Source organism: Sarcophilus harrisii, chromosome 5, assembly GCF_902635505.1.
Source record: "Sarcophilus harrisii chromosome 5, mSarHar1.11, whole genome shotgun sequence".
NCBI lineage: Eukaryota > Metazoa > Chordata > Mammalia > Dasyuromorphia > Dasyuridae > Sarcophilus > Sarcophilus harrisii.
Window position 1 is genome coordinate 82919799 of NC_045430.1, and position 25448 is coordinate 82945246.

The following is a 25448-nucleotide window of genomic DNA, read 5'->3' on the forward strand; positions in this document are numbered from 1 at the left end:
GCTTTTTATCTTGAGAGTCTCTGATTTTAATTTGGGTAATCCCACACACTGATCTTTTAAATTTGGGATCTACGATGTCCTTTTAAATTTAGGTGCTTTCCTTCTGCTTGGCTTGACAATAGACCCTTATTCAGAAACTGTTAAGAATGTTTCTCCTTTTCTGAGAATTGCCATGTATGCCATGTCCACTGGTAGGGTGGGCCCAGGAAGTAAAAAGGGGCTTGGCCTCTAAGGCAGGAGGTTGTGTCTGTCAGGAGATAAAGAAACTGCTACTAGGTTCCTTAGGATGGCAAGGGGTGTGTCCTCTTGCTAGATCTCCACCTAGGATGCAGCACTAACTCCAGTCAAACTCAGAGAGATGCAAGCACACATACACACACTTGCTCTTGTGCTCTCTTGCTTCCTGCTAACCCCTGCTGAGATTACTAATAAAGAAAGGCTTTTTTGCACCTCAAGATCAGCTTGTCTTCATGTGTATCCGGGGATATCCCAAATACTGGTATGTATGTAAAGGCCCTGGCAGTCTAGAATAGTGTTAATGGATGGTCCGGCATAAGGATCTTTGGTTGCTGACAGAGCAATTTGATTTAATTTATTTGTTATAGCCAGGCCAATTAATATATCAATCATATTCATGTTGAGGTGTGAGAAATGAGGGTTAAGACAGCCTCTGGTCGATGTGGCAGATTCTTTGTGAAAAATTCACAAACCCGAATAACAAAGTTTGTGGCTTTCTTAGAGGACAAAATCCTGTTAGGTTTGGGCACACAGTATTTAATTATATTGCAGTTTTTGTTGCCCCAAGCTGGGGACCTTTCAATAGACAGTGGTGATTATGTCTTGGCTAAGATCTCCAACTGAATCAAAGGAGGAGATTACTTCTCTGGGAGTTTCTCCTATAACAGGAGTGTGGCGCCCCTCTCAAAGGTTGGGAGGGATTTTGATTCAGAGCCTTTCCAACCCTTCTCCTCCAAAGATCAGGGGGACAGTTTACATCATTCCCCCCCTCAAGCAGTCACCCTAAATTCATTTGGGGCAAAGGGGAAAAGGTCTCATCTTCTGTATCTGCTTCAAATTGACAAGGGTCATAGGGTTGTCCCTATGTTTAATGGGATTTGGGGTCAGAAGGGGAACTGCGAGATCTAGAGATGGCAGCCACAACATCTAGGGGATGTGGAGTGTCCAAGTCAGTTGTCCCATGATGCCCATGATCTTCAGGCTGAATGAGTAGCTGGAAGTTTGTAGCTTGGAGCTTGGAGGAAACAAATCTCACAAGCAGGTTAAAAGTGGCGGGGGGGCGGGGGGGGAAGGGGAAGGTGGAAGGGGGTTTCCACGGTGGAGATGGTAACATTTGGGAATGGGACCTTTGCAAATAAAGCCTCAGTCCCCATCTGTAGACTGCCTTGAGGATGTGGATGGCCTACCCAACAATCCTAAATACCCCACCACTGCCCATGGAGTTCCCTAGCTGAAAGGCTAAGAAGGAGTTAACTACTGGCAGGGGCCATAGAATGACATCAAGAAAAACTGGAGAGAAAATGCTAGGAGCAAAATTCTCATCCTTGGAGTGGGAAAAAGTAAGGAAGGAGATTATAGTGAGAGAAAGGACACAGACAATTTCACCCTTCTTTCTCCAGAGAATTCACAGGAATACTCTGAAATGTCTGAGAAGTAAAAGCTGAATATTATTGCTCTGCAAGGAGCTGGGCAGGCTTAGGCGAGTGACAGTTTATATCACTCAGTTTGCTGATTCAACTTGGGGGTGTAACTTCCCACCCAAAGATTACTGATTATCAGTCAAGCTAGTTCCCAGGTCTTCAGACTATCTCTCGCCACCATCTTGCACAGTGGTTCTTTACCAATCTTACCCAGTCAGAGGTCTTCAGAGATCTCTGGCCACGGCTTCACTGAGTGGTGGTTCTCATGTCCAACAGAGCACCCAAAGACAGTGGCTCACAAGCTCAAAATCTTTATTCCACATGTTCACATCCTGCCCCTCCTGCACTTTTACTAACCTCCCTCTGACTCCTGCTGAACTCCTAGTGGACCCTAATGAACTCCATCTACTTCCTAGTCCCCACCGCTTATATAGGGTCTGTTAGGTCACAAGACCAACCAATTAGAGAAGAAGATGCCTCTCGTTGATGATGCGATCTCAATGCCACCAGAGGCGGTCCATGCTGGTCACAGAAAGCCACATTCGGGGATCTCAGGCTTTAAGGCCTTTGTACTTCCTGATTGCTCTGAGCGAGCTTCCTCTCTGGATCCTTACAACTCCCTTCTCTTGTAAAGCAGGGACCGCTCATCACATCCAGCTAACTTTAACACCAATAATAGCTGGCTTAGTCAATAAGATTACAGGGTATATGAAATAGAATAAAGGCAAACAAAAGTAAAGCAGTAAGAACTAGGCCCAGTAGGGACCAAAACCAAGCAAAGATAACATGGTGTTCAACCCACTCAGGAAAGTCATGTTCAAGGAGGCAGGATATCCTAAGTCTGTGGTTTCAATGGTAGACACCCTCTGGTATCTAGTAAAGAAAGGCCCAGAGGAGGGGTGTATACAATAAAAGTCATGCCCTGCAGCACTGCCTCACTGACTTTGGCAGGTGGGTGTGTTGGTTTTTCACCCACTAATTTAGAGGCCTTGCCTACAAGTGGAAAACAAGGCGAAGCCGTTCCCCATTCCACCATATGAGTCAGGTAGCAGTGGGAGAAGCTCACAAGCCCATTGTCCAATTCTGTCAGTCTCTAGGTACTGCACATCACCCAAGACAGTCCAATTCAGCTGTGACACGGGTGCTGTGTCTGCTGTCTTTGGTGTCACAGTCAGCAGAGACATGGCTGTCATCAGGGTCTGAAGGGCTGCTGACATCTGGCCGATCCTTCTGGGCCGTTGTCAGGGACAACGTTGTCATCTGGTCCTTCTCTTCTTGGTTCCCCAGGTCATGGGTTTTTCTGGTTGGGGTCCACTCCTCTGCTGTTGGGTCTGTATCTGGAACGACAAGCGCACACCCAAGACCCCAAACCTTGATCCAACCCAGGCCCTTCCAGATGCCATCCAAGCCCTTCCCACATCACTATGGAGAGAGGGCTCTTGTCCTTGCTGGCCAGTCTGTTAGTTAGCTGTGCTTTCTGTATGTGCCAGAAGTGCATTGCTGGGGTAAGGTCCAAAGAATATGAAAATTGCAGGTAATTACATGTATGTATTGGCCCATCTAAGTGAGCCTACTTGATGTGTAAAGAGTCATGCAAACCCCAATACTCCCTTTTCTTGTTTAGACGGGAGCATCTTGAGGGTACAAATAGCCTCTCCAATAATGGCTTGGACAGTAGGGTTTATGCCAGTGGAAATGGCAATGCCAAATTCAATGCAAAAGGACCTAAAGGCAGAAGATGTATAAGCCAGCCCATTATCTGTCTTAAGTGCATGTGGGACTCCTACAATGGAAAAACAAATTTAAAAATGGCTGATCACATGCCTATATGCTTCCCCAGATTGGAGTAAAGCCATTTGGAATGGAGAATGTGTATTCATGGTTACATGGATGTTCTGCCTCTTAACATAGATGATGTCCATTTGCCATAAAGCATTAGATCTCAAACCATGTTTTTCCCTGGAGGGAGCATAGGAGTGCAGAAAGGAAGGCAAGCTGTACAGGCTTTTACTATGCTCCTAGTTTAGTTACTATGCTCCTCTTTAGTTATCCCAAATTGCAAATGTAAAGCTCAAGCAGCCTGATGATAAAAGGTAGGATTTGAAAGTCCACTATGAAAATGAACATGCAAAATATAATATTTACCTGAATGCTTTCCCACTTGATCTCAAAGTTCTTTAAAGAGCTGATATCTATTAGAAGCTATAAATTTTATTTGGGCCATATACCATTGAAACCATAGACTTATGACATCTACCTCCTTAAATAATGACTTTCTTGAGTGGGTTAAACACCATGTTATCCTTGTTTGGTTTTGGCCCCTGTTGGGCCTAGTTCTTACTATTTTACTTTTGCCCTTGTTTATTTCAAAACTCTATGTGAGCCCCACCTTCTCCAGGAAGTCTTTCCTGATCTTCTTAGTTGCTAGTGCATTCTCCCCAAAAAATTACCCTGTCGTGTGTATGTGAAAAGAAAGACACAAGGAGAGACAGAGAGGGGGAGAGTTAAGTCATGAAAAAAATCAAACTCATAAGTATAGGAATAATGTGTCTTTAATCAAGATAACAGAATAGAAAACCTGTCACTTTGGGGGATGGATTTCCAGGAGACCTATGGGAAAGTTTCTCATGCTTTTAGAAGAAAGGGGAAGAACTCATATTAGGTATCAAGGCCTGGTCACAAGATACCAGTTGTTGTCAGCATTCTGATCAAGAATGACCACTCATTCTGATTAATTTATCCTCTGGCATCTAACTTGTCATAACTTTAAGTGAACAGGACAAGGACATTAGGAGCTGACATCCAGCTTCAGCTGGATTCCTTTACAAGGTAAGATGCTAGTATGGGAATTTATAGTATGATTCAGTTTAACCTAATCAAGAGTAAATATTTTTAAGAGTAGGAATATAAGGGCAGTATTAGAATTCTAATTATTAGGAGGGATTGGCAGGTAATAAGTGATTTTATATTTGAGATTAAGAATTTTTCTGTGAATATATAATTGTATATGCATATTTCCCTGCTAGAATGTGTGCTCCTTAGATCAGGTTTGGTTTTATATTTTTGTATCACTAGCCATTAGACTAAGCACTTTATAAGTGCTTGTTGAATAATTAAATACATTATGACCTATGAACCTCATTACACTGTGGAATATTATCCTGACCTTGTTAATGACTGGCATCTGAATGACATTTTCAAGAATTTTTAGCTTCAAGCTGTATTGTGATTTTTATTTAATTATTTCACTTATTTCCCAATATTACCCAATCTCTAATCTCAACAGTGAAATTCCCTTGGCATTCATAGCCAAATCTTCCTGACTGCAAGTCACAAACCCAGTATATTATTCTCTGTCTACACGGCCTTGTCTCCTTCTACCTCTGGAATTTTCTTTAAAGTAGATGATGGCCCCCTAATGCACATCTTGCCTTTCATTCCCCACTCTTAAAAGACCTCTAGGTGTTTCTATTGAGAAACAAAGGTGTTAGACTAGGTTAAGGGTTCTTCACTTTTTTGCACTATGGACTGCTTGGGCTGTTTGCTGAAGCCTTGTGGACCTTTTTTCTCAGAATAATTTTTTTTATCTAAATTTCAATCAGAGGTTAGTGAAAATTAATTAGGGAGAGGCATGTTAATGGTTTAAATTGGGGCTTGGAATTAGGATAATATGAGTTCAATTCTACACTCCAATATTAACTATATGACACTGAGAAAATCAATTCATTTCTGCCAGTTAATTTCTGCCTAGGCAACAAAATGAGGCCATAGGACTTACCTCGCATGATTGTCATAAAGATAAAATGAGATAATATTAGTAAAATGTTCTGCAAAGTTTAAAGTAATATAGAAATGCTAGCTATTATTGAAATAAAGATGTAATTTTTTTTCTCATCCAAATTCATGGGCCTCTTGATTTATTCATAGGCTAGGGGCATGGTGAGGGGGAGAGCCTTGATCCATAGACCTCAAGTTTAGAATTCCCAAACTAGATAATTTAGACTTAAGTCCTTTCCAGTTCTAATACTCTGTGATTGCAGTTTCCATTATAAGACATCTCCCTCCTAACCTCCCCACACACAAACACAAAATCCCACTACCTTATCCCTTCACAAATCCTATGATTTGAGATTAAGATTTTTTTGGAGCTCTTGGAATCTCCAAGGCTGGAAATAGGAGGGATCAGGAGATATTGGAGAATTACTGAGATACTTCTAAGCTTAAAATTATGAATCTATTGCCAATCTACATCGTAAAGGGAATTTCCCCATTGTGAGCCCCTTACTCTTGAAATTAATCCAGTAATAAGAAATTTAAAAATCAAGAGGGGAGAAGAGAAAAAAAGGCAGAGTTTAAAAGACATGGTCTTTAAGGCCAGAGGGAATTTCCAAGGTGATAGATTGGTTCTCCGGGTGTGAGAGCCTTTTGGTTCTCTGTTCCTCTGGTGTGGTCCTTATGTGCCCATTGTGGTTCTCCCCACTCCCACGAGAGGGCAGCTCCTCCAGCATTCATAATGTCACGAGCCAAAGCCCAAGACCCAGACAGTGCAGGAGACTGAGCTCCAGGCTGAAGAAGTAAGGAGTACCGGGCCCTTCCGTAGAACCGGAGGCTGAAACAGTCCGTGAAACAGCAAGCCGGCTGTCTGTCTGAACCCTACGAAAGACAGGTAAGGGGCGGGAAGAAACCTTAGTCTTTGTTCGAGGAGACCGGGGACTAAAGGATTGATAAAGGCCGGAGGCGGAGGCATGGATTCCCATTTCTCCATCTCCATTCCTCTTAGGGAGCCGATTGTCTCCCCTACGCGTTATCTCTCAAAGCGACTGACAGCTTGACAGGAGGTTAAGTGTGTGGGAGCGGGAGCCGGAGGGGGCTCCTTGCGGGACAGAATTCTCCCACACGAATTCGCAGCTCTTAGACTCCTCCCAATCTCAGGCTGGAACTCCTCCACTAACATCCCCATGAGGACTCTTGGACCTGGCTGGAGTGCCCTTTGGAGAAGAGACCGAGATCCCGCCGAGGCCTGAGACCACCTGACAGGTCATTGCTGGAGTCTGAATGTGTGTGGAAGAAGCCGGCCTGACGAGCTGGGGTGGGGGAGAGTGCGGTTCTGAATCCAGCCTTAGAGCTCGATGTCTCTTGTGTTGTATGTGTGTTGGGGGTGGGGTGGGGTGGGGTGGTGAGGGGAGTGACATGGGCCTAGAGGAGAAGAGAAAGAACCATTTTAGCCACTCATTTCGCCACTGCCTCACTCCTGTCTCCAATTCTTCCCTGTTCCCTTTCTTCCTGTTCCATATATTTGAATTTGCTTCTTCCCCACCCCCATCCCCAATCAAACCACTTCAGCTGTGATAGGAAAAGAGGGAGAGAAAACGTCTCTTTGCTGTTCTGGGATTCCTCTATTTTCACAATTGGAAGCATTCAATCCCTAGGGCTTCCTCTGGGTTGAGATCAGCTCCTCTGGAATCCTCTGAGCTCTTATACCCTAAACTAACCCACAGCGCATATATACATATCTTTAGGCTCAAGGAGCAGGTTGGTAAATTAGAAAGCATCCAGGACCTGGTAGAGTAGGGATTTTCAATAAAAAAGCAGGTTAATATTTAACCTTAAATTCCTGCCCAATCTTAGGTGTGTCTACCGGTGGGAAGAATTTGACTATTGGGATAGTCAAATAGGACTATGTGAAACAGATTGGGAGCAGGGCGTGGGTAGGAAAAAATAGTACAAAAAAAAATCATATAGGGTAAGGAGATAAGGTTATGACACGAGCTTCTAGTTTTGAGATTATAGTTCTAACGTTACACAGATATAGAAGGGACCTTTGAGATTTTCTAGTCCAACTCCTGAGTAGAGGTCAGATGTTGAGCTCCAGTTTCTCTTCCTTTTTTCTCTAATTCTAGAATGAAACTGGGACGAAGATCAGTTTGCAGCTTCCTGCTGTTATTCTCTGCTGCTCTGTGTCTCTTCTTCTTTCACAATTGGAAACGCCCAATTCCAAGAGCTTCTTCTAGATTGTGGTCTTCTCCTCTAGAGTTCTCCAAGCTCAAATACCCTCAACTGGCTCCAGAGCCTCAATATGCACACATTCCCTTCAAGCTCAAGGAACAGGTTGTTGGGTAAGTCAGAAAGCAATAAGGACCTGGTAGAGTGAGGGACTTCAGGAAGCAAAAAAAGGCAGGTTCTCTTGTTTTTTATTTTTACTCTATGTTTTAGTTATTCTTTTTAAAAGCTCTAAATGAAATGGTTATAAGTACTAGAACCATAGAGTAAATGTACTAGAGTAACTGAAACCACAGGTGATTTAAACTGGAAAGGAGATCTTTGAGGGCATCAACTTCATTCATCCTTATTTTACAGAGAAGTAAAATGTATTTGCCCAGGGTGACACAGCTGACTAGCAGTAGTCCAGTATTGAATACAAGTATTCCCAGTACATTTGGAATACCAAGGTTCAAATCTGCTATTTACTCCTTGGTAGCCATTCTCCTTGATGGCTCTAGTTTATTCAACTAACATTTGTTCATGAGGACGATTTATTAAGTATCATTTGAAACAGTTCTAAGGTGCTAAAGATCTATGATTGAGGAAAACTCTCAGAATGGTGAGCTAGGGTTCAGCTTCCAGTGCTACTCTTTCAACCTGAGAGAATTTCTTTATTGACAAAATATCTTAGTACACTAAGCTGGAGACAACATCATACATTACACTTCCTGGAGTAGGGGAAGGAAAGGGCCAAGTTGAACTGACTCAATATTTGCTTCTTTGTGATTCAAAGAGGACCTCCCGGTGATACCACCTCCTTCTCAAATACATAATTTATAATCTCCTTTTTTGGGGAGAGGCAATTGGGATAAAGTGACATGCCCAGGTCTATGTATGAGTCTGTATTTGAACTGAGGTCCTTCTGACTTTCAGGCTGATGTTCTAACCACTGCACCATCTAGGTGCCCTATGATTTACCAACTAATAAAAATTAGACTTTATGGAAAGACGAATTCTATATCCTCTAAATGACACTAAAGTTTAAGAGCAGTAATGAGTATTTAAGGGTAGCATTGACAAGCACAAGATTTTCTTGGGCTAAGCTTGGTAATTATTGTGTGGCCAGGTTTAAGAAGACAAGGTGTTCACATGCCCTTCCTTCCCATCATCCTCTCTCCTAGGTTGCTGGCACAAAATGCCTGCAGCTGTGTGGCCAGTAGAGGAGGACTTGGCTTCTCTCTCCCATTCCAACGGCAGGTGCATGCACTTAACTTCACATCAGCATATGGATCTGAGGAACTAGTGGAAGCCACAATTGCCAGAGATCGGGAATACCAAGCTTTCCAGTCCAGGTGTCAGCAGATTGTAGGGGAGGGGAAGGAAGAGGATGGGTTTGGGGAAGGGAAAGGGGTTGTCTATAAGAAATCTGAGGGTGGGAGAGGATAGAGATGCCAAATCCCTTCTAGCCCCCATCTATCCAATCTGACCATCTCCAGGGTCCAGTCCCCAGCTGACCAGATACTCATCGCTCCAGCCAACTCCCCCTTGCAGTATCCCCTGCAGGGTGTGGTGGTTCAGCCCCTAAAGACCATCTTGGTGCCAGGTAAAGTAGGTGGGGCAGGGAAAATGAGAGGGCATTGCAGTGGAGTATTGTGGTCATTGGTTAGACCCGAAAGGAATCTGGGATAGATCTGGGAGGGGGAATTGAACCATGAGAGAATATAAGGTCATTTGGGGAAGGAATAGATTAGAAAGCCTTGTTGGCAGAAGATACCCAAGGTGCTAGGAAGAAAGGTTTGTAGAATCTCAGTGGTTAGAGAAGATAAGTATTCCTCCCTAGGGAGGAAAAAGGAAGGTGTCTGAATGGAGATTGATGTGAAACTGGGCAAGGAAGAGAGCTAAGATCACTAACAAATAAATATTTAAGTGAAAATAAGTTCAAGCATCAGAAAAAACTTCCAACCTGAGGTTGGATAACCAAAGTGCCTTGCATGGGAGGGATAGGAGAGAGGGACAGCCCTATGGTTGAGGTGAAGACATGATGAGATAGAAGAATAGAGAAAGCAGCAGAATGAATTTCAGAGAATCTTACCAACCTAATAAAGTTGTCCTTGAACATGATATGATGTTTTCCCTGTCTCCCTCCTCTGCTTCTAGGTCTGAGCCTACAAGCAGCTGAGCAAGAAGTGTATCAGGTAAGAGAGGTGGGGATAAGAGGGTTGCATGAGATGAAGTACTGGGTGAGGTTTAAGAGGCCAGAAGAGAAAGGAATAATGGTGGGGGGAGAGGCAAAGGAAAGCACAGGAGTCTGATCCTGCCAGGCTCTGATTCTCTGTCTCCCACACATTCTCAGGTAAACCTTTCAGCATCTCTTGGAACCTGGGATGTGGCTGGGGAAGTGGAAGGAATGAGACTTCGAGGAGAGGGCCAGCTGGAACTCACTCTCTCAAGCCCAGAGCTAGACCGACTCAACAGACAGCTTCAGCTGGTCACTTACAGTAGCGGGAGCTACCAGCCAGACACTGCAGACACAGGTGGAAAGGCAACCCAGACTCAAGGGGTGGATGAGATGGGAGACTAAAGAGGCCTAACACTGTGGGAGGTGCTAGGACACCGTCCAGAGCAGGACATCTAGACAATAGACCCACTGAGCTCAGCCCTTGGAAGCGGAGGGAAATGAAAGAGCTATTGTTTGGCTTGGGCAGGGAACAAAAATGAGGGAGAGGAAAGGAAACCCTATCTGCAGTCATCCCTTCCCCCACTGCACCCTCTTTCCCCCCACATTATACATACTTTCCTTCTCACCCTCCCCAGTCCGGTTCTCCACCGATGGCCATGAAGCTGTCTTCACTATCCGAATTAAGCATCCACCAAACCCTCGGCTGTACCCACCTGGATCACCCCCTGAAGGAGGTAAGTAAGGCTTGTATAGTCAGGGCTAGACAAGAACTGGGGGGGGGGGGGGAAGGGGCAGGGGTGGCAATAGTGAAAAGAGCTCGTTCTCCTAGGAATCTCACCTGTAGTTTGGTTCTTCTCCCGTCCCTACCCCAGCCAAGTATAATATCAGCGCTCTGGTCACCATTGCAACCAAAACTTTCCTTCGTTATGACCGTCTCCGAAACCTCATTGCCAGCATCCGTCGTTTCTACCCAACAATTACTGTGATCATTGCTGATGACAGTGAGCGACCAGAGCCAGTCAATGGCCCTTACATCGAGCACTACCTCATGCCTTTTGGCAAGGTCAGCAACAGGGTATTATCAGAGCTGAATGGGTGGGAGACAGCCCCACAGCAAGTAGGGGGAGAAGTACAGTATATATATGAAGGAGATGGTGGACATAGGTTACTGAGGAGTGGGCAAGTGTAGGAATATGTTTAATCATTCCTCCCTTCTCCCCTCACTTCCCTCATTTCTCCTAGGGATGGTTTGCTGGTCGAAATCTAGCTGTTTCCCAAGTGACCACAAAGTATGTGTTGTGGGTAGATGATGACTTCATCTTCACTGGCCGAACAAAGCTGGAGAAGCTTGTGGATGTTCTGGAACAGACATCTCTGGACTTGGTAAGAAAATAAAAATTAAAAAAAATTTTTAAAAAGGCAAAAAAGGGAGGATAGGGATGGGAGGGCAGAAGTGGTAGGTAAAGGTAGAAAAGACAAGAGAAAGGGTTTGGAAGGCAACCTGGACAGGATGAGTCCTGTGGAGATGGAGGGCAGTGTCTGAAGCAAGAAGGGGAAGGGAATAAAGCATTTGTATAAAGCCTACACATCTGGCACTATGGTACATGTTTTATCTAATTTGCTCCTTGCAACAACCCTATTATTTTCCCCATTTTTCTCCTGAAAAAAATTGAGGCAAATAGAGCTTAAGTGATTTTCTAGGGTTCATACAGTTAGTAAATATCTGAGGCTTTTAAAATCCAGGTCTTGTTGATCCTGGCAACAGTTGGGTGGCCAAATGGACAGAACACCAGACCTAGAGTCAAGAAGACTGGAGTTCAAATTTGTTCTCAAATTTACTAGCTGTGTGACCCTGGGCAGAAGAAAGGGGAAGAAGAGAGGTTTTTAGATCTCTAAGAACTTGTGGGTGAGATCAAAAAGAGCTTGCTACAAAAATCTAAATGCCTGTTAAGACCTCTGTAAGAGTGAGGTAGGCATGAGAGTAGATGAAGCTGAAGCAGAAGAGTCTAATCTTGTGAAGATATCGAGTTTGTGGGGTATGTCATGTGAGAGGAACTGTGGCTTGATTTCCTTAGAGACCTCTTGGGCTCAGGGTGCTCCTTACTCTGCCTCCCATCATTCCTTTTATCTTCTCCACCTTGCCCTTCTCATCTTTCCTCCTCAATAAATCACTATGTGTACTTGCCTCCTACTTCCTGAGGTATAACCAGGTATCCCCTGTCCATGTCCTCTATCTCCATTCTGCCTCTCTAAGGTCGGGGGAGCAGTTCGAGAGATCACAGGCTTCTCCACTACTTATCGACAATTAATGAGCATAGAACCTGGTGGCCCTGGCTGGGGAGACTGTCTCACCCAAAGGCGAGGCTTCCACCATGAGCTCCCAGGTTTCCCAGGTTGTGTGGTCACTGATGGTGTTGTCAACTTCTTCTTGGCGCGAGTGGACAAGGTTCGAGAGATCGGTTTTGACCCTCGACTCAGCCGGGTGGCCCATTTGGGTAGGTAACTCTGCCCCCCCATATCCTTGTAAGCCCCCTACCTTCACTGAGGTTTGCTAAACTAAAGAGTACAACTGGGTACTTGAGCCTTAGTGATGAAAAGGGACTCCACACCAGAGCTGGGATTTCTAGTCCAGGGAACAATTAGGGTGAGAAATAAAGTAAACTTTTATTGGCATCTGTTTTCACAAAGGAACCTTATTAACCTGCCACCATCTTTAATGACAAAGAAATTTTTTAAAAGGAAGGAAAGTTCAAAAGAACTAACCAAATCATTTAAGATATTTTACATTATCTATGATGTTCCACCATATATTAACCCCCCATATCTGCACAGAAATGAAGAAAAAGCCTTCTCTTATCTCTTCATTGAAGTCAGGTTTGGTTATTGTAATTTCATAGCATTGGTTCTGTTATTTTGTTGTTTTTCTTTCCATTTTCAATGTACTCACCTATGTAGCTTTTTTGGTTCCATTTCATGTCAGTGCACATCTTCCCATGTTTCTCTGTATTGATTGCATATTGTTTTTATGATTCAATAATATTCTACTTGTTAATCACAAATTGTTTAGCTATTGCTCAGTCGATGGAATATGCACATAATTATAATGCAAAAAAATTGCAGGTAGATAATAGTGTGTGTGTGTGTGTGTGTGTGTGTGTGTATATATATATATATATATATATATACACACACATACATATTATATATATATATATATATATATTTTTTTTTTTAAATAAAGTTTGTCTAGTATGGTAGGGTAAAGTATGGTGAAGGTCATCTTATCCAAAAAGCCTATTTTTTAGATCTCATCCTGAGCAGGCACATGCCTTCTTGCTCTGATCAAAGGTATTTCCCCAATTCAACCTTCTATCTTCTTGCTCTATTTCCCCAAGAGCCCAACTCTTATATCCCTAGAGTATGAATGGTGACTGACCTATATCACCACCACCTCCCATATCATATTTGAAGTTGATTTCCTTATACTTAATAATCTCAATGGTTCACAAGAACCGTGCACCCTTTTTACCTTTTTTTTTTTTTTTTTTTTTTTTTTTAAAGACTGTTCTTTCTTCAGTATATGAGCTCCCAGGGTGGAACCAATGCAAACTGGTGTCTACTCCACAATTGATAACCTTAGAAAGTTGTCTGGGAGCATTGAGAGGTATTAATTGCCTAGGGTCAAACAGCCAGTCTATCTCAAAGGTAGGACTTGAATCTAAATCCTTATGATTCTGAGGATAGATCTGTATCCGCTAAACCCCTCTACACATTTTTATTATATGTGTATTTGAATATGTTGTACATGAAAGAAAAAGGTATTCACCTCCCTCCAGCAATTCTCCCTATGAAGGTGGTAGACACCCCACTTCCGAGAATAGAGAGGTGAAAATGAAAAAAGAGAGATAGGGATCTAATCTAGTCCTTTCTAACCTGGAGTTTTTCTTTCTCCCTCCACCAGTTTTGCCCATTTCTTCCCAAGGTTCAAGCAAAAGTAATCAAGTATTAATTAAATGGCTATCCCAGCCAAAAGGCAGTCTTCTGTTTGTTTTCATTTTTTAATTTCAAGAATGCCTTTTGTTTTGTTTTCAATATCATCATTTCCAGAAAGATTCCACCCTAAGTGAGCCTTCCCTTATAAGAAACATTAAGCCAAATGGTACATCTTGCTCTTCTGCCAGATTACACAACATCCCAGTCCCTTGCCTTTCCAAAAAAAAGAAGCATCATGAATTTCCTCATCTCTTTTCTTAGGACAATATTGATCATTATAGTTAATGTTCAGCTTCATTTTGTTGTTCTTTTCCTCCATTTTGCTCATCATTGTGTATGTAATTTTCCTGGTTCTACTTACTCCATTGTGCATAATTCATAAAATACTTCTCATATTTCTCTGAATTCCTCCTCCTTTGTTACAATGAAATAACTTAACATTATATTAATATGCTACAATTTGCTTAGTTATTTCCGAACTTATGGGCACATGCTTTGTTTCTAGTCCTTCCTATCAGGTTCCTAAATTTGCTAAGTACAGTTTTCAGTTTGTTACCTTGCTTTCATATCCATTTTATTTTATTCTCGGACAACTTGTGACAGATACTTATACCAATGTTATAGTCAAAGAAATAGCTTTAGAGACAGACCTGTGGGCAAAACCTTCCTCAAACCTGAAAATCCCAAATTCCCTAGCTCTATTGAGTTCTTTGGGTAGGCCTTTACCCTTCATGATCTCTCTCAATGTCTTCCTCTTTTTCTTTCCCTCTTAATTCCCCTCAGAATTTTTCCTGGATGGACTTGGCTCCCTTCGGGTAGGCTCCTGTTCCGATGTCTTGGTGGATCATGCATCGAAGCTGAAATTGCCCTGGGTACCTTGGGGGACTGAGGCAGAAACGTATGCCAAATACCGATACCCGGGGGTCACAGATGAGAGCTATGTGGCCAAACACAAGCTACTCTTCTTCAAACATCGCCTCCAATGCATGAGCTCAGATTGATTGGCCCAGTATCCATAGAATGGCTGATGTGATGGACACAGTGGCTACCTGAGTGCACTTGGAACCCTCTACCAACTTGTATGCACTATCTAGTCACTACAATTATCCAGCTGGTCAACTCTGTGGCTCCAGCTGTGTCAACTACTCAAGGACTGTTCAAAGACTATCCAGCCCTTCAAATTATTTGACCTTGATCTAATCCCAGGATGAGAACTGGTTCTGGTGACTTCTCCAATGTCCCAAATACAATTGGAGCTATGACTCACCTTTACCAGTTCGGTGACAGCACCCCTAGCCCCAGTGCTAAGCCCTCTATTCTCTTGAGTAATAGAAAATCTTTCTAGTACTAAAGAGCCTGAAGGTCTCCAAGAGCCAAACAGAACCCATCCCTCAAATGCAGATACCTTTCCCTAACTTCTTTAGATGAGATAGGTACAATTTTGCTTCTGGGCTGCACTCTGAGTCTCTGGACCAGATTTCTATGCATCATATTCAATTCTCCTTACTCCTACCCTACTCACCAGGAGAATTTTGACCTTAGAGATAAGAGTAGCCACCTGAAGATCTCGAGGAGGAATTATTGAACAAGCCAACAATTTTGTAATCAGTGTTATTCTTGTCTCTTCAGGGTTGAGCTGGGGGAAAGGTCTCTAAAACATATCTGTTGAAGTGTTCAGACTCCAAATTAAGCTTGAAAGGGCTGGCATTTACAGAAAAGCTAACGTCATTTTATTGATAACATAAATAAAGAGGGAGGCCCACCCCAGTTTTTCCGTCGGTGGCCATAATCTCTCCCCTACTACATCCAACCAATGGTACTGGGTTTCCTAATAAGCAGAGCTGCCTGGTTCAAACCCAGACCATGTAAGTCTTTGAGGCCAGAGGCTCCTGGAAAGGGAAAAGGAAACATCAGGGAAGAGTGTGGAAAAGCATTCTGGGAACATACCTCCTACCTCCCCCATTATCCCTAGTGAGTCTAAGTGGGAGAGGGAACTGGGGAACTATGTTCTGAAAGACCCTCATACTTGTCTAATCTTTCCCACCTTGAGCCTGATTTTCAGATGTTACCTCATCCCCTTATTCATTTCCTCAATCTCCACACTCTACCTCCACATCAGATTTTGCATCCCAGTCATCCTTCTACCATGCTTCCTCACTTTAAGGTTCCCCGTAACTCTTCTTCATACATATTCCCCCCAGACTTATCCATTGTCTAGTTTCCTTTTCCTAAATCCATTATCCCTAAGACTATCTTCACTTCTCATAATCTTCCCTCCACCAACCCCTTCCTTTCCCCAAACCTTCACCAAACTCTCCAGTGCATGGGCAGCTGCATCTTGAACGCTCACAAAAAGTTGCTCTGGGGTCAGTATGTCCAGGAGCCCAGCCCTGGTTAATGTTCCCAGCACAGGAGCTGTGCCAACCAAAACAATGGTCAAAGTACCAACTCTGGCCTCCACCTCATTCTTCTTATATCCCACCAAATAATTCAAAGCATTTCCAATTAATTAATTCATCTTACCATTACACTGTGCCAAGAGCAGATGAATCCTGGCGGCACTGCACTGACTAGCCAGCTGGGGAAAGAAAGACTTTTAAGACTGATTAGGAAAAGAAGAGTTGCCTCAGTTACCCACTACTTTCAGAACCAGTTCTAGCTATATTTTTTTCCTTCCCCTGCTATGTCACCTTTCCTCAGATGTTACAATCTCTCTTGCAATTCTAGAACCATGTTGAAATCAACTTTGTCACTGCTCCATGAAAGGGTATGCTGATCTACTCCCCCACTACTCTTCTATTACTATTCCTTTAACATTCCAAATGAAAAGATGCTTCCCTGGCCGGAGTTTCCCTGTTTTGTCTCCATATTAGATTGGAAGCTCCTTGAGGGCAGAGATTGTCTTCTATTTTGTATTTGTATCCTCAGCGCTTAGCACAATGCTTGGAACATAGTAAGCGCTTAATAAATTTTTAAAAATCAATTCATCCCTCTAAATGTCCCACCCCAACATACATACACATACCTGTACCAATTCCCGTGCTCCAGCCACGTCCACAAAGATGATACCACTACAGTCTAGGATGACAACTTGGACGAGTTCTGCTCCTGGAAGGGGCAGTGGTATTTTTATGATTTCCTCATGTCACCCCAAGTCTTCCCTAGTTACCTTTCCCATCTTACCTGTCTCAGCTGGCCTATGTGACTTTGCAGGTTCCTAAAGGAAGAAGAGGGAGGGCACCAGTCCCCAATATGTTCCCAATTAGTAAACATTAGTGCTCTATTCGCTTGTCCAATAGATAATTATCTATTATATCTGCCTTTTAAACCATCATGTGCTACTGCTTCCTCACCTCATCTTGCCTCTCCAATCCCAGAAGCTGCTCCATAGTTTGACGAAACCTGCCTCTGGTTCCAAAATAGAGTGGGGCAGGATACCTGAAGATTCGTAGTCCAGGAACCTGACACAGCTGGGGAAGGTATTTACAGGACCAAAGAATTAATAAAACATCTTTTCTAATTAATTTTATCCATCCCATCTTTTCCCAACCTCCTCTTGCCCACCTTAGAACTTTCTCTGACTGGACAGAATAGTTCTCTTCCTTTTACTTGTCCAAGTACCAGACATTGTATCCTAGGGGTCAGATAGGAGAGTGATAGAAAGAAACGGGACCATCCATATCATTATAGCAGTATATTCTACATTGGAATATACACAAAGGAAATCACAGAAATTCAATTTGCCAACAACTGAATTAATTATTTTTCATCCAAAATCCTCTCTTTTTCCTAACTTCTATATTAGTAGAAATGTGCCAGAGCTTATTCTGACCAGTATAAGAGATTGTTAACTTTTCAATGTAAATTTTTGCACCTTACAAATGGGCACTTGCTATAAATCATTGCTCGATTGTTTTCCTGTATATTTTAGACTTGGTGTTAAACTTAAAGGAGTATGTATCCATGGATGACCATGAGGATCAAATAGAAAGTCCTCTGTATGGCTTGTAAAGTCCTACATAACTTGGTCCCTCCTATATTACTCTCTTTTGTTATACTCTATCCCTCTCCTAATACTCTTCAATCCAGTGACACTAACAGCCTTGCTATTCCTCATACATGACATTCCATTTTCCAGCTGAATGTTTTCACTTGATTGGCCTTCATGTCTGGAATAGTCTCCCTCCTAGTATGCACCTCCTAGCTTTCCTTTAGTCTCCATTAAAGTCTTATCCCCTGAAAGAAGCCTTTCCAAATCCTCTCTCATTTTAGTGCTTTCCCTCTGAGAAACCATCAGTTTATTCTGTATATATCTTGTGTGTGTGTGTGTGTGTGTGTGTGTGTATATATATATATATATATATATATATATATATATAGTTGTATGAATATTATCTTCCCTATTAGATTGTGATCATCTTTAAAACAGGGACTGTTTTTTGTCCTTTTTTAAAAATTTTACAGCACTCAGCACAGTGCCTAATACACTGTATGTGTTTAAAAATTTTTAGATTAAGACTTTTTAAACTGTGTGTTGAGACTACAACATGAGGTCATGCTCCTGAATGTGGGGGTCATGATTTGTCATCAGTTAATGTTTGATTTGTATACCTGCTTTATATACTTATATGCCTGGGAGTGCATAAGAATTTCTTGGACAAAAAGGAGTCTGGAGTAGAAAAAGTTTAAGAAGTTTTGTTCTAGACGACTGACAAATGTCTGATAAGTTGATATATACTGATATGTTTATGACAGTATTTCTTTGAGTGCATCAAGAATAGAGTGAATGTCCATCATTTCAGGAGGAACTCAAAAACTTGATGGTACATGAATGTAATGGAATATTGCAAAAAATGACAGCTATAAGGATTTCAGAGAAACATTTAAAGATTTACATGAACTGATGCAGAGGAAATGAGCAAAAAAGAACAATATAGTTAATAATTACAACAAGGTAAGTGGGGGGAAGTCACTAAAAGGAAGTTGAACCCTAAATAATGGAAAAATCATTAAAGATCCCAGAGAAGAGATGAGGAAACACACCTCTTCCCTCACAGCAGAGAAGTGGGGAAATACTAGGGCAGATTATAGCATACTTTTTCAGAAAAAGAGGTTTCTATCAGATATTTTTGCATAATTATTTTTCTTTGTTAAAAAAGGAGGTTAAATATAAGAAGCAGAACAACTGTGATATAAAATAACAGGCATCAGTGCCTTTTAAAATGCATTTTTTAAAAGAAAAGAGAGGAAGAAAAGGGGAGTTCCATTAGGAGAATGTATTTTCAGATCTGACAAACCTTTGGCATACCTTACCTCTGAGTCCGGCAGACTATAGTCATCATGGAGAAAATTACACCTACAGCAAGGCCCAAGTCCACACTCAAAGTCACTACAGCTACCCATGTGACCAGCCAGACAGCCTATCAAACACGGGTGAGGAGAAAGTAAACACAAGGAAAAAACATGGATGATCAGCGATATCTAATTAAGCCATTGAGAGACAGTGACTCAGGAGTTTGGGTAAGGCATGACATGTGAGAGAAGAAAGTGAATAGATGGAATAGAATAAAGTTCATGAGGGAGTGTAGCAATTATATAGGAAAGAGATCAGATAGCAGCTTGGAATAGGGAAACCATTATTGGGATATCATAGCCTTTGGGGGAAGTGTTTTAACCCCACTATTTTTCTTTCTTGAAAGGTAAACCAAATTTTTGTTTAGGGGGTTACTGTAGGATTTAGTCTAAAAAGTGGAAAATAAACAAGAAGGCAGTATCAAGAATAGTCATAATTAGCTAGGGGAAATAAGGAGAAAGGAATTAAAATGTTTCATTGAATTGAACTGAATTAAACTAAGTTGAATTGAACTGAGGGGAGGCTAAGGGACCCTAATGCAGTCTCTCACAAAATCCGTCTTGCTGATTTGCCACAATTGGGGCAGCTCTTGCATCTGGAAGAACATCTGGCGCATGCTGGAAATATTGATGCTGGCAAGGACAGCCTGGGATTGGGAAAGAGAACTCAGTATCCCTGTGGCACCTCCATGTGCCTTTCCCCAATCTCTCCCACAATTCACTACCTTGGGCAAATAGTAGAAAAGAGGTCCCAACCACAGTAGGACTGATAGGACAACTGCACAGGAGAAGAGACCTGTAAGCTGGAAGGAAAGGAAGGATGTTAAAAATGGGAGAGGGAAGGGAGAATGGGGAACTGCTCTTCATCCCCATAAACTTCCTGAAACATGTGCATCTTCAAGTCCCTGTACTCTTACTTGGATGTCTCCTCACACCATTTACAGTGGCCCTTCTTCCTCATTTCTTCCTACCTACCTACCTCATTCTATCCTCCCTAAATATTCCAGCCCCTTCGTAGGATTCATATAGGATCTAAATATCTTTCATCCCTCTTACTTAAATGTACTTCACATCCAGTCCCTGGAGTCTCCACTTTTACCTGTGTATGTCCCCCTGCATCTACTAGCAAACTGGTTGTAGCTAATGAGGCTGAATTGGGGAAGCAGGAGAAGAGTGAGGAGATGAGGTTGGAGATACCATGTGCCAGGAGCTCCTGGAGGTAAGGAGAATATTAAGATTAGGATGAATGGTTTGCTGTCAGATTAAAATGAGAGGTCAGAGGTCTGAGCCACACCTGGTTGGGGTTGATGGTATAGTTGTGCTTGTCTGCATAGATTGAAGCCAGAGACACCGATATAGCAAAAGTAACCAATGCAATTGGAAGGGAGTAGGCAAGAACCAGGGGCAGTGTAGACAGAGATGGTATCAAGAGTTGGGGGAACCTGGAGAAGAAGAGATTAGTGGCAGAACTAATTGTAGTCATAAAGAGGATGATCTGTAAACCCAGGGGACTCCTTTGGAGAATCTAAGGGAGAAGAACTGGGTTGAGGCAATGTGGGGATGGGTTAGAGGGCAGATGCCCTTGGAGTCTGGGGAAACTGGAAAGGGATGTGTGAGAAGGGCTGGGGACAAAGGTAAATATTAGGAAGTACGTGAGCCCGGGGTTCCCCTATTCAGTCTCACCCAACTGGCAGTGACCCAACGATTTGTACGTTGTATCTCGTATCCAGAGAAGAGGTAAAACACAGAAGAGAGGCCAAGAGCACCTAAGGATGAAAGACAAAGGGATGGGGGGCGGAGTCTCTTCTGCAGGGAAGAAGAAATTAAGCTGAGGAGGTAGTGAACAGGAAAGTCTCATTTTAGACTGGAGATCCGAGAAGGGGACAGGACTCAGAGGATGAAAAAGGGTAGTCCCCTCACCATGAAGACCTCTCCTGGGATCGGGGTAGGTAGCCTTTCTCGGAATCTCACGTTCAGTTCTTTGACTGGCACCAATAGCGCCAGACTAAGAGCTGAGATGGTCAGTTCAGCCGGACTGCTCTGGGGAAGCGCAGTAAGCACCGCGGCCAGCGTCTGCGGTTGACAGACTTATTAGCAGAGCCTCCCTTCACCCCTGACGCAGTCCTCTCTAAAACCCTGATGACTTGTTCTCTTTCTTCGCCCAGCACCATCGCTCTATCCAATCTTGCAGCTCTCCTGATTCGCTTCGACCTTTCCCATAGTCTCACACCCCGCTCCAGACCCAGAACCTCCCAAAGACCCTGTGATGTCTCCTTCCTCAGGGCCCCTTCCTTCTTCTCCACCTTGAAAACTGCAAAGTAGCCGATCTGTCGGGGGAAGGGCAGTCCCAGGAGACTCTGCAGCTGGGACACAAGCACATGCACCGCGGCCCCACTGGTGAGAGCCTTGACCACGGGCTCCGACAGGAAGGTGGACAGGAAGCCGAGCTGCAACGCGAACATCCCCAGCTGCCAGGGGGAGGAGGAATAAAATCTGGGAATTGATGGAGTAACAAGAGGAAGGGGCCAAGGAAATGCAGAAGGTCATTCGTATCTCATTTCATCACTATCTTTTCCTATGGTGGTCTTCCACGCAAGAGAGTCTGGGTTTGGGGAGGTGAAAGGACTGGCTCAAATCTTCCAGGAGATGCCCTACCCCCAAATCCCGCGCGCAATACACACACCATAGTCCCAGATCTCCCGACTCCCTTTCTCCTCCCTTTCTCTTCCCTCCTTCAACATCCTTCCCTTACCACGAATCTCTTCTACCTTCTCACCTAAAGCAGATCCCTGGGGTCCCCCTTCCCAGTCTCCAGTTTCCTGCTGCTCTCCCTCCCCCAGCCTCCCTCACCATCAGCGCCCCGCTCCAGAAGGCAACTGCAGCCGCCGCCCCAACCCTCTGCAGGTCCAGCTGCATTCTCTCAGTCGAGCTGAGGTTGCCCCCGGGGGGCTCCGGGACCAGGCTCTCTACTGCTGAACCTGTCATAAGGCTGAGCACTGCAAAAGTTCCTGCAAGAAGAAGGGGGGGAGCTCAAAGGGAGATGTGAAAAATTACAGGTAGAGCTTTGTAGTCTAGAGTGCAGAAAATCTGGGAGCTGCCTCCTCCTATCTTTTCTCCATGTGCCCTCCTCCCCCATCATCCCGACCCCCCCCCCCTCTTGCTACTGGAGGAACCTTGTAAAAACCGCAGGGGAGCAACCATCAAAAGAGCTGGAAGTGGCGCCATCACCTGGCGTTGAGCGGAGGAAAGATCTAAAGTTCTGTGGATAGTATCCGCACTTAAAGGATTGGTATGGGGGAAGGGGAGAAAGGCAGAGGGAATCTAATAAGGATCCTGGGGTTGTCAGGCAAATCCGTCCCCCTGCTATTCCACCCTAGAGGCTGCTTGCTACCTTTCTGAGACTCACAAAGGCTGGACTTGTTCATTTTATACTGTATGGAAATATCAAGGAAGGAAAGCACAGTTCTATTATTTTCTTAGGGCCTACAATTCCCTGGAGTTTTATTGGATCCAGGGACTATAAAGAAGTGAGATTGAGTGGAAATGGTCACAAAGAATTCTGCCAAGTGGGGATGGAATTCCACTCGATTCCACTCCCCTTAGGCTGGGGACATAATATGAGAGGATGTTCAGCTCACTCACCAGTGGACAGATGTCTTCCGGTACCCAGGAAGGTATAGATGAGGACAGGAAAAAAGGAGGTATAAAGTCCAAACACAGGGGGCACTGAGGTTAGGAGGGCAAAGGCCATGCCTGTCAGGGGGAAAATGGAAAGGTCACTTTGGGATATTCTGGCACATCAAGCCTCAGAGGCTTCTTATTCTGTGCTCTGAACAAAAGGAGAAACTTGGCCTTGATATTAAGTATCTGTTAAGTATACTTAAATGGTCACCGAAGAGAGCCGACCTGCTCTTAGGAGCCCTAAGTGTAGATCAGGCCCCTGGATCCGTGTCCTGAAGGAGCCCTGGGAGGCACAGCCTGGACTTCTTGACAATTCCCTCAGGCAGAACCGGCAAATGACTTCTTCCCCAAGGTAAGGGGAGGCAGAGCAGGGAAAGAGCAAACTAAAGGATCCGATACAGGGTGACCCATAAAATTCAATTATCTGGACCGCCAAACTTAGAGGGATGGGGTTGTCAAGGGGGCTTCACTGTAATCTAGGCTCTCCATGCCTCACCCTCCTTAATATATCTCCAGACTCCAGAGACCCTTCAACCCTCCTCCTATCTTAACTCTCCCACCCTGATCCCTTCTCCAAGAAGATCCTTTTAGTTCTGACTGTCCCCTCACCCTGCGGCACATGCACTACGCCTACGGTGACTCCGGCTACCGCGTCTCCGAGCAACCAAGTCCTCCAGGGGTACCAGGGCAGCCAAGTCAGGGGAGGGAACCGGGCCCGGAGCAGTCTCCACGCCTCTCTCCTGGAGCAGGTCCGGAACAGCTTGTCCCGAAAGCCTCGCAGCAGCCGATCGGGTAAAGGATCTAGACCCCGTTCGGCGCCCCCAAAGTGCCTCTGGAACAGTGCCTCGGTAAGAGGACTCAGGACACCAGACACTGCTTCGGACTCAGAACTGGTCACCGGGTCCAACTCCTCTCTCAACACCGGACAGGACACAGTGCTTGAAGATTCAGTCATTCTGCCCTGCTCTACCCTCCTCCTCCTCTAGCGGAGACTTATGTACCCCTCCACCCCGTTCCATAGAACCCCACCCAATGGGAGAAGGGGACCCCTAGCTCCACCTTCTTGAGTACCATACAATCAAGGGCTAGGGAGGGGTACATCTCCCCCGGGAATCCTATCTAGGGGCGGGGAAGAGATCCTGGAGAAACCCTGGAGGGAGGGGGAGGGAGAGTATTTTAGTATCTGGCCATACTCTCCCTATCCTTCCCCAAAACTTCAATCATAATGGATGGGAGAAAGGGGGCTGGAAGGATACGAGAATGATGTCAAATGGAATTTTTATCATGTTCCAAGAATAGAGGTCTCTGAGCATTAACTATCCTTCCTCTTTTCTCTCTTTTCCTTGTAAATGTTAAGAACAGGAACTCTGGGAAGAGAGCCGTTCATATATAGCTGCATCACCACCGTCATAACCCCACGAAGCCACAATATTCCCAAGAGAAAAAGAAGGGGCACATGGTTAGTCCACCCCAAAAATCAGAGACAAAAGAACAGAGAGTTCAGTTCAAGAGTTCAGTTCAAAAGTCCTCCATACAACCTACACAGCTGGGATGAGTGAGTGGGGAAGATGGAGGTAGGATGGGGTGGTTTGGACACTAAGTTCAATGGTTGGGGGACAGATGCTGAAAATATAGGTAATATGACATATGCTTGTTTTTATCGATTGAGTCACTTGTTTAGGAAGTATTTGTTTTATTGAATTTTAAATGTGCCTATAAGAAAGACACTGTTCCTCAGACCAGCTGATTCATATTTTAATTTCTCCCTTCTTGTACTTTGCAATGGAGAAATGGAGGGGTGGTTGTTGTTGTGGGGTACAAGAAGAGCCCTGAAGATAAGTCTTCTCTTGAACTGGACAATCTGACACCCTTCTTTCTTGGTCCTGATAAATCCTTTTGATCTTCTGAACCCTAAACTTAGGTTCATAATCCCACTTCTGCTCCATCCCATGACAGCCTCTGAAATTCCAAATCTCAAGAACCCCTAAAACCCAAACCACTCACCTTCTGGCCCCCCAAGTCCCTGGCCCCAAAACCCAGGGGGTCGGGTGGAGCTAGGGCGGCCTCTCTTGGCTTCAATTCCTCCTATTGTTTCCCCTTACTTCTTATCGGGTGTTGCGTCCTGTCCACCCTCTTTAAGACCCCTCCTCCCATTGTCAGCAGGAGGGGGGCATAAGGTCCAGGCCCAAAGGGAGGCTCTGGCCTCTCGCCCACTCTAACCCCAGAGCCCCTCCTACAAAGACTTCCATTGTCTGTTAAGGAAACACAGCCCCATGTGATAGAGCCCCCAGGGGATAGATGGACATAGTGGACACGCAGATGAATACAGACCCAGGACCAGGGGCAGCCAGACACAGTTCTGAATCGTCTTTCTCGCTGCCCCTAGATCTTGGGGTCTGGGATGTGAAGGAGTGGAGGCTCCTTCTGACCTCCTAAGAATTTCTTTTTGGACCTCAGAGCTAGAAGATGAAGCACCATGAATTACAGCACCAAAAGTCACATCACTGTCCAGGTTTCCCCTCCCCAAAGATGGGAGCTGGGTGATTACTTAATGAAGACTTCAGAGGAAGGGAAAGAGGGCTTTCCCCTCAAGATTCTCCTAT

The 25448-nt window shown here is 44.2% G+C and overlaps 2 protein-coding genes across 8 annotated transcripts; one reads left to right on the forward strand and one right to left on the reverse strand.

Annotated features, from left to right (window-relative positions):
- Window positions 1-360: 360 nt before the first annotated feature.
- Window positions 361-16830, forward strand: B4GALNT1 (beta-1,4-N-acetyl-galactosaminyltransferase 1). Of its 6 annotated transcripts, none has more exons than XM_031941076.1 (13): window positions 361-499; window positions 4430-6324; window positions 6439-6695; window positions 7559-7774; window positions 8822-8992; window positions 9137-9243; window positions 9798-9835; window positions 9994-10174; window positions 10455-10553; window positions 10692-10882; window positions 11062-11202; window positions 12074-12314; window positions 14596-16830. In XM_031941076.1, the coding sequence occupies exons 4-13, from the start codon at window positions 7560-7562 to the stop codon at window positions 14811-14813; spliced, it is 1602 nt and encodes a 533-aa protein (XP_031796936.1). In that variant the 5' UTR covers window positions 361-499; window positions 4430-6324; window positions 6439-6695; window position 7559; the 3' UTR covers window positions 14814-16830. The 6 variants fall into 6 exon arrangements, with proteins under 6 accessions (XP_031796936.1, XP_012406986.1, XP_012406987.1 ...); XM_012551532.3 differs by having other exon boundaries at window positions 6148-6324; XM_012551533.3 differs by having other exon boundaries at window positions 6148-6324; window positions 6591-6695.
- Window positions 15994-24804, reverse strand: SLC26A10 (solute carrier family 26 member 10). 2 transcript variants are annotated; one of them, XM_023505368.2, is made up of 17 exons: window positions 23455-24803; window positions 22807-22917; window positions 22015-22172; window positions 21468-21632; window positions 21085-21237; window positions 20848-20930; window positions 20459-20606; window positions 20264-20377; window positions 19890-19967; window positions 19716-19811; window positions 19126-19232; window positions 17377-17446; window positions 17166-17282; window positions 16996-17029; window positions 16838-16920; window positions 16336-16390; window positions 15994-16227 (listed from the first exon to the last, which is right to left on the reverse strand). In XM_023505368.2, exons 1-17 carry the CDS (start codon window positions 23798-23800, stop codon window positions 16016-16018), a joined length of 2130 nt encoding a protein of 709 aa, XP_023361136.2. In that variant the 5' UTR covers window positions 23801-24803; the 3' UTR covers window positions 15994-16015. The 2 variants fall into 2 exon arrangements, with proteins under 2 accessions (XP_023361136.2, XP_031796935.1); XM_031941075.1 differs by lacking the exon at window positions 16996-17029 and having other exon boundaries at window positions 16838-16951; window positions 23455-24804.
- Window positions 24805-25448: the final 644 nt, after the last annotated feature.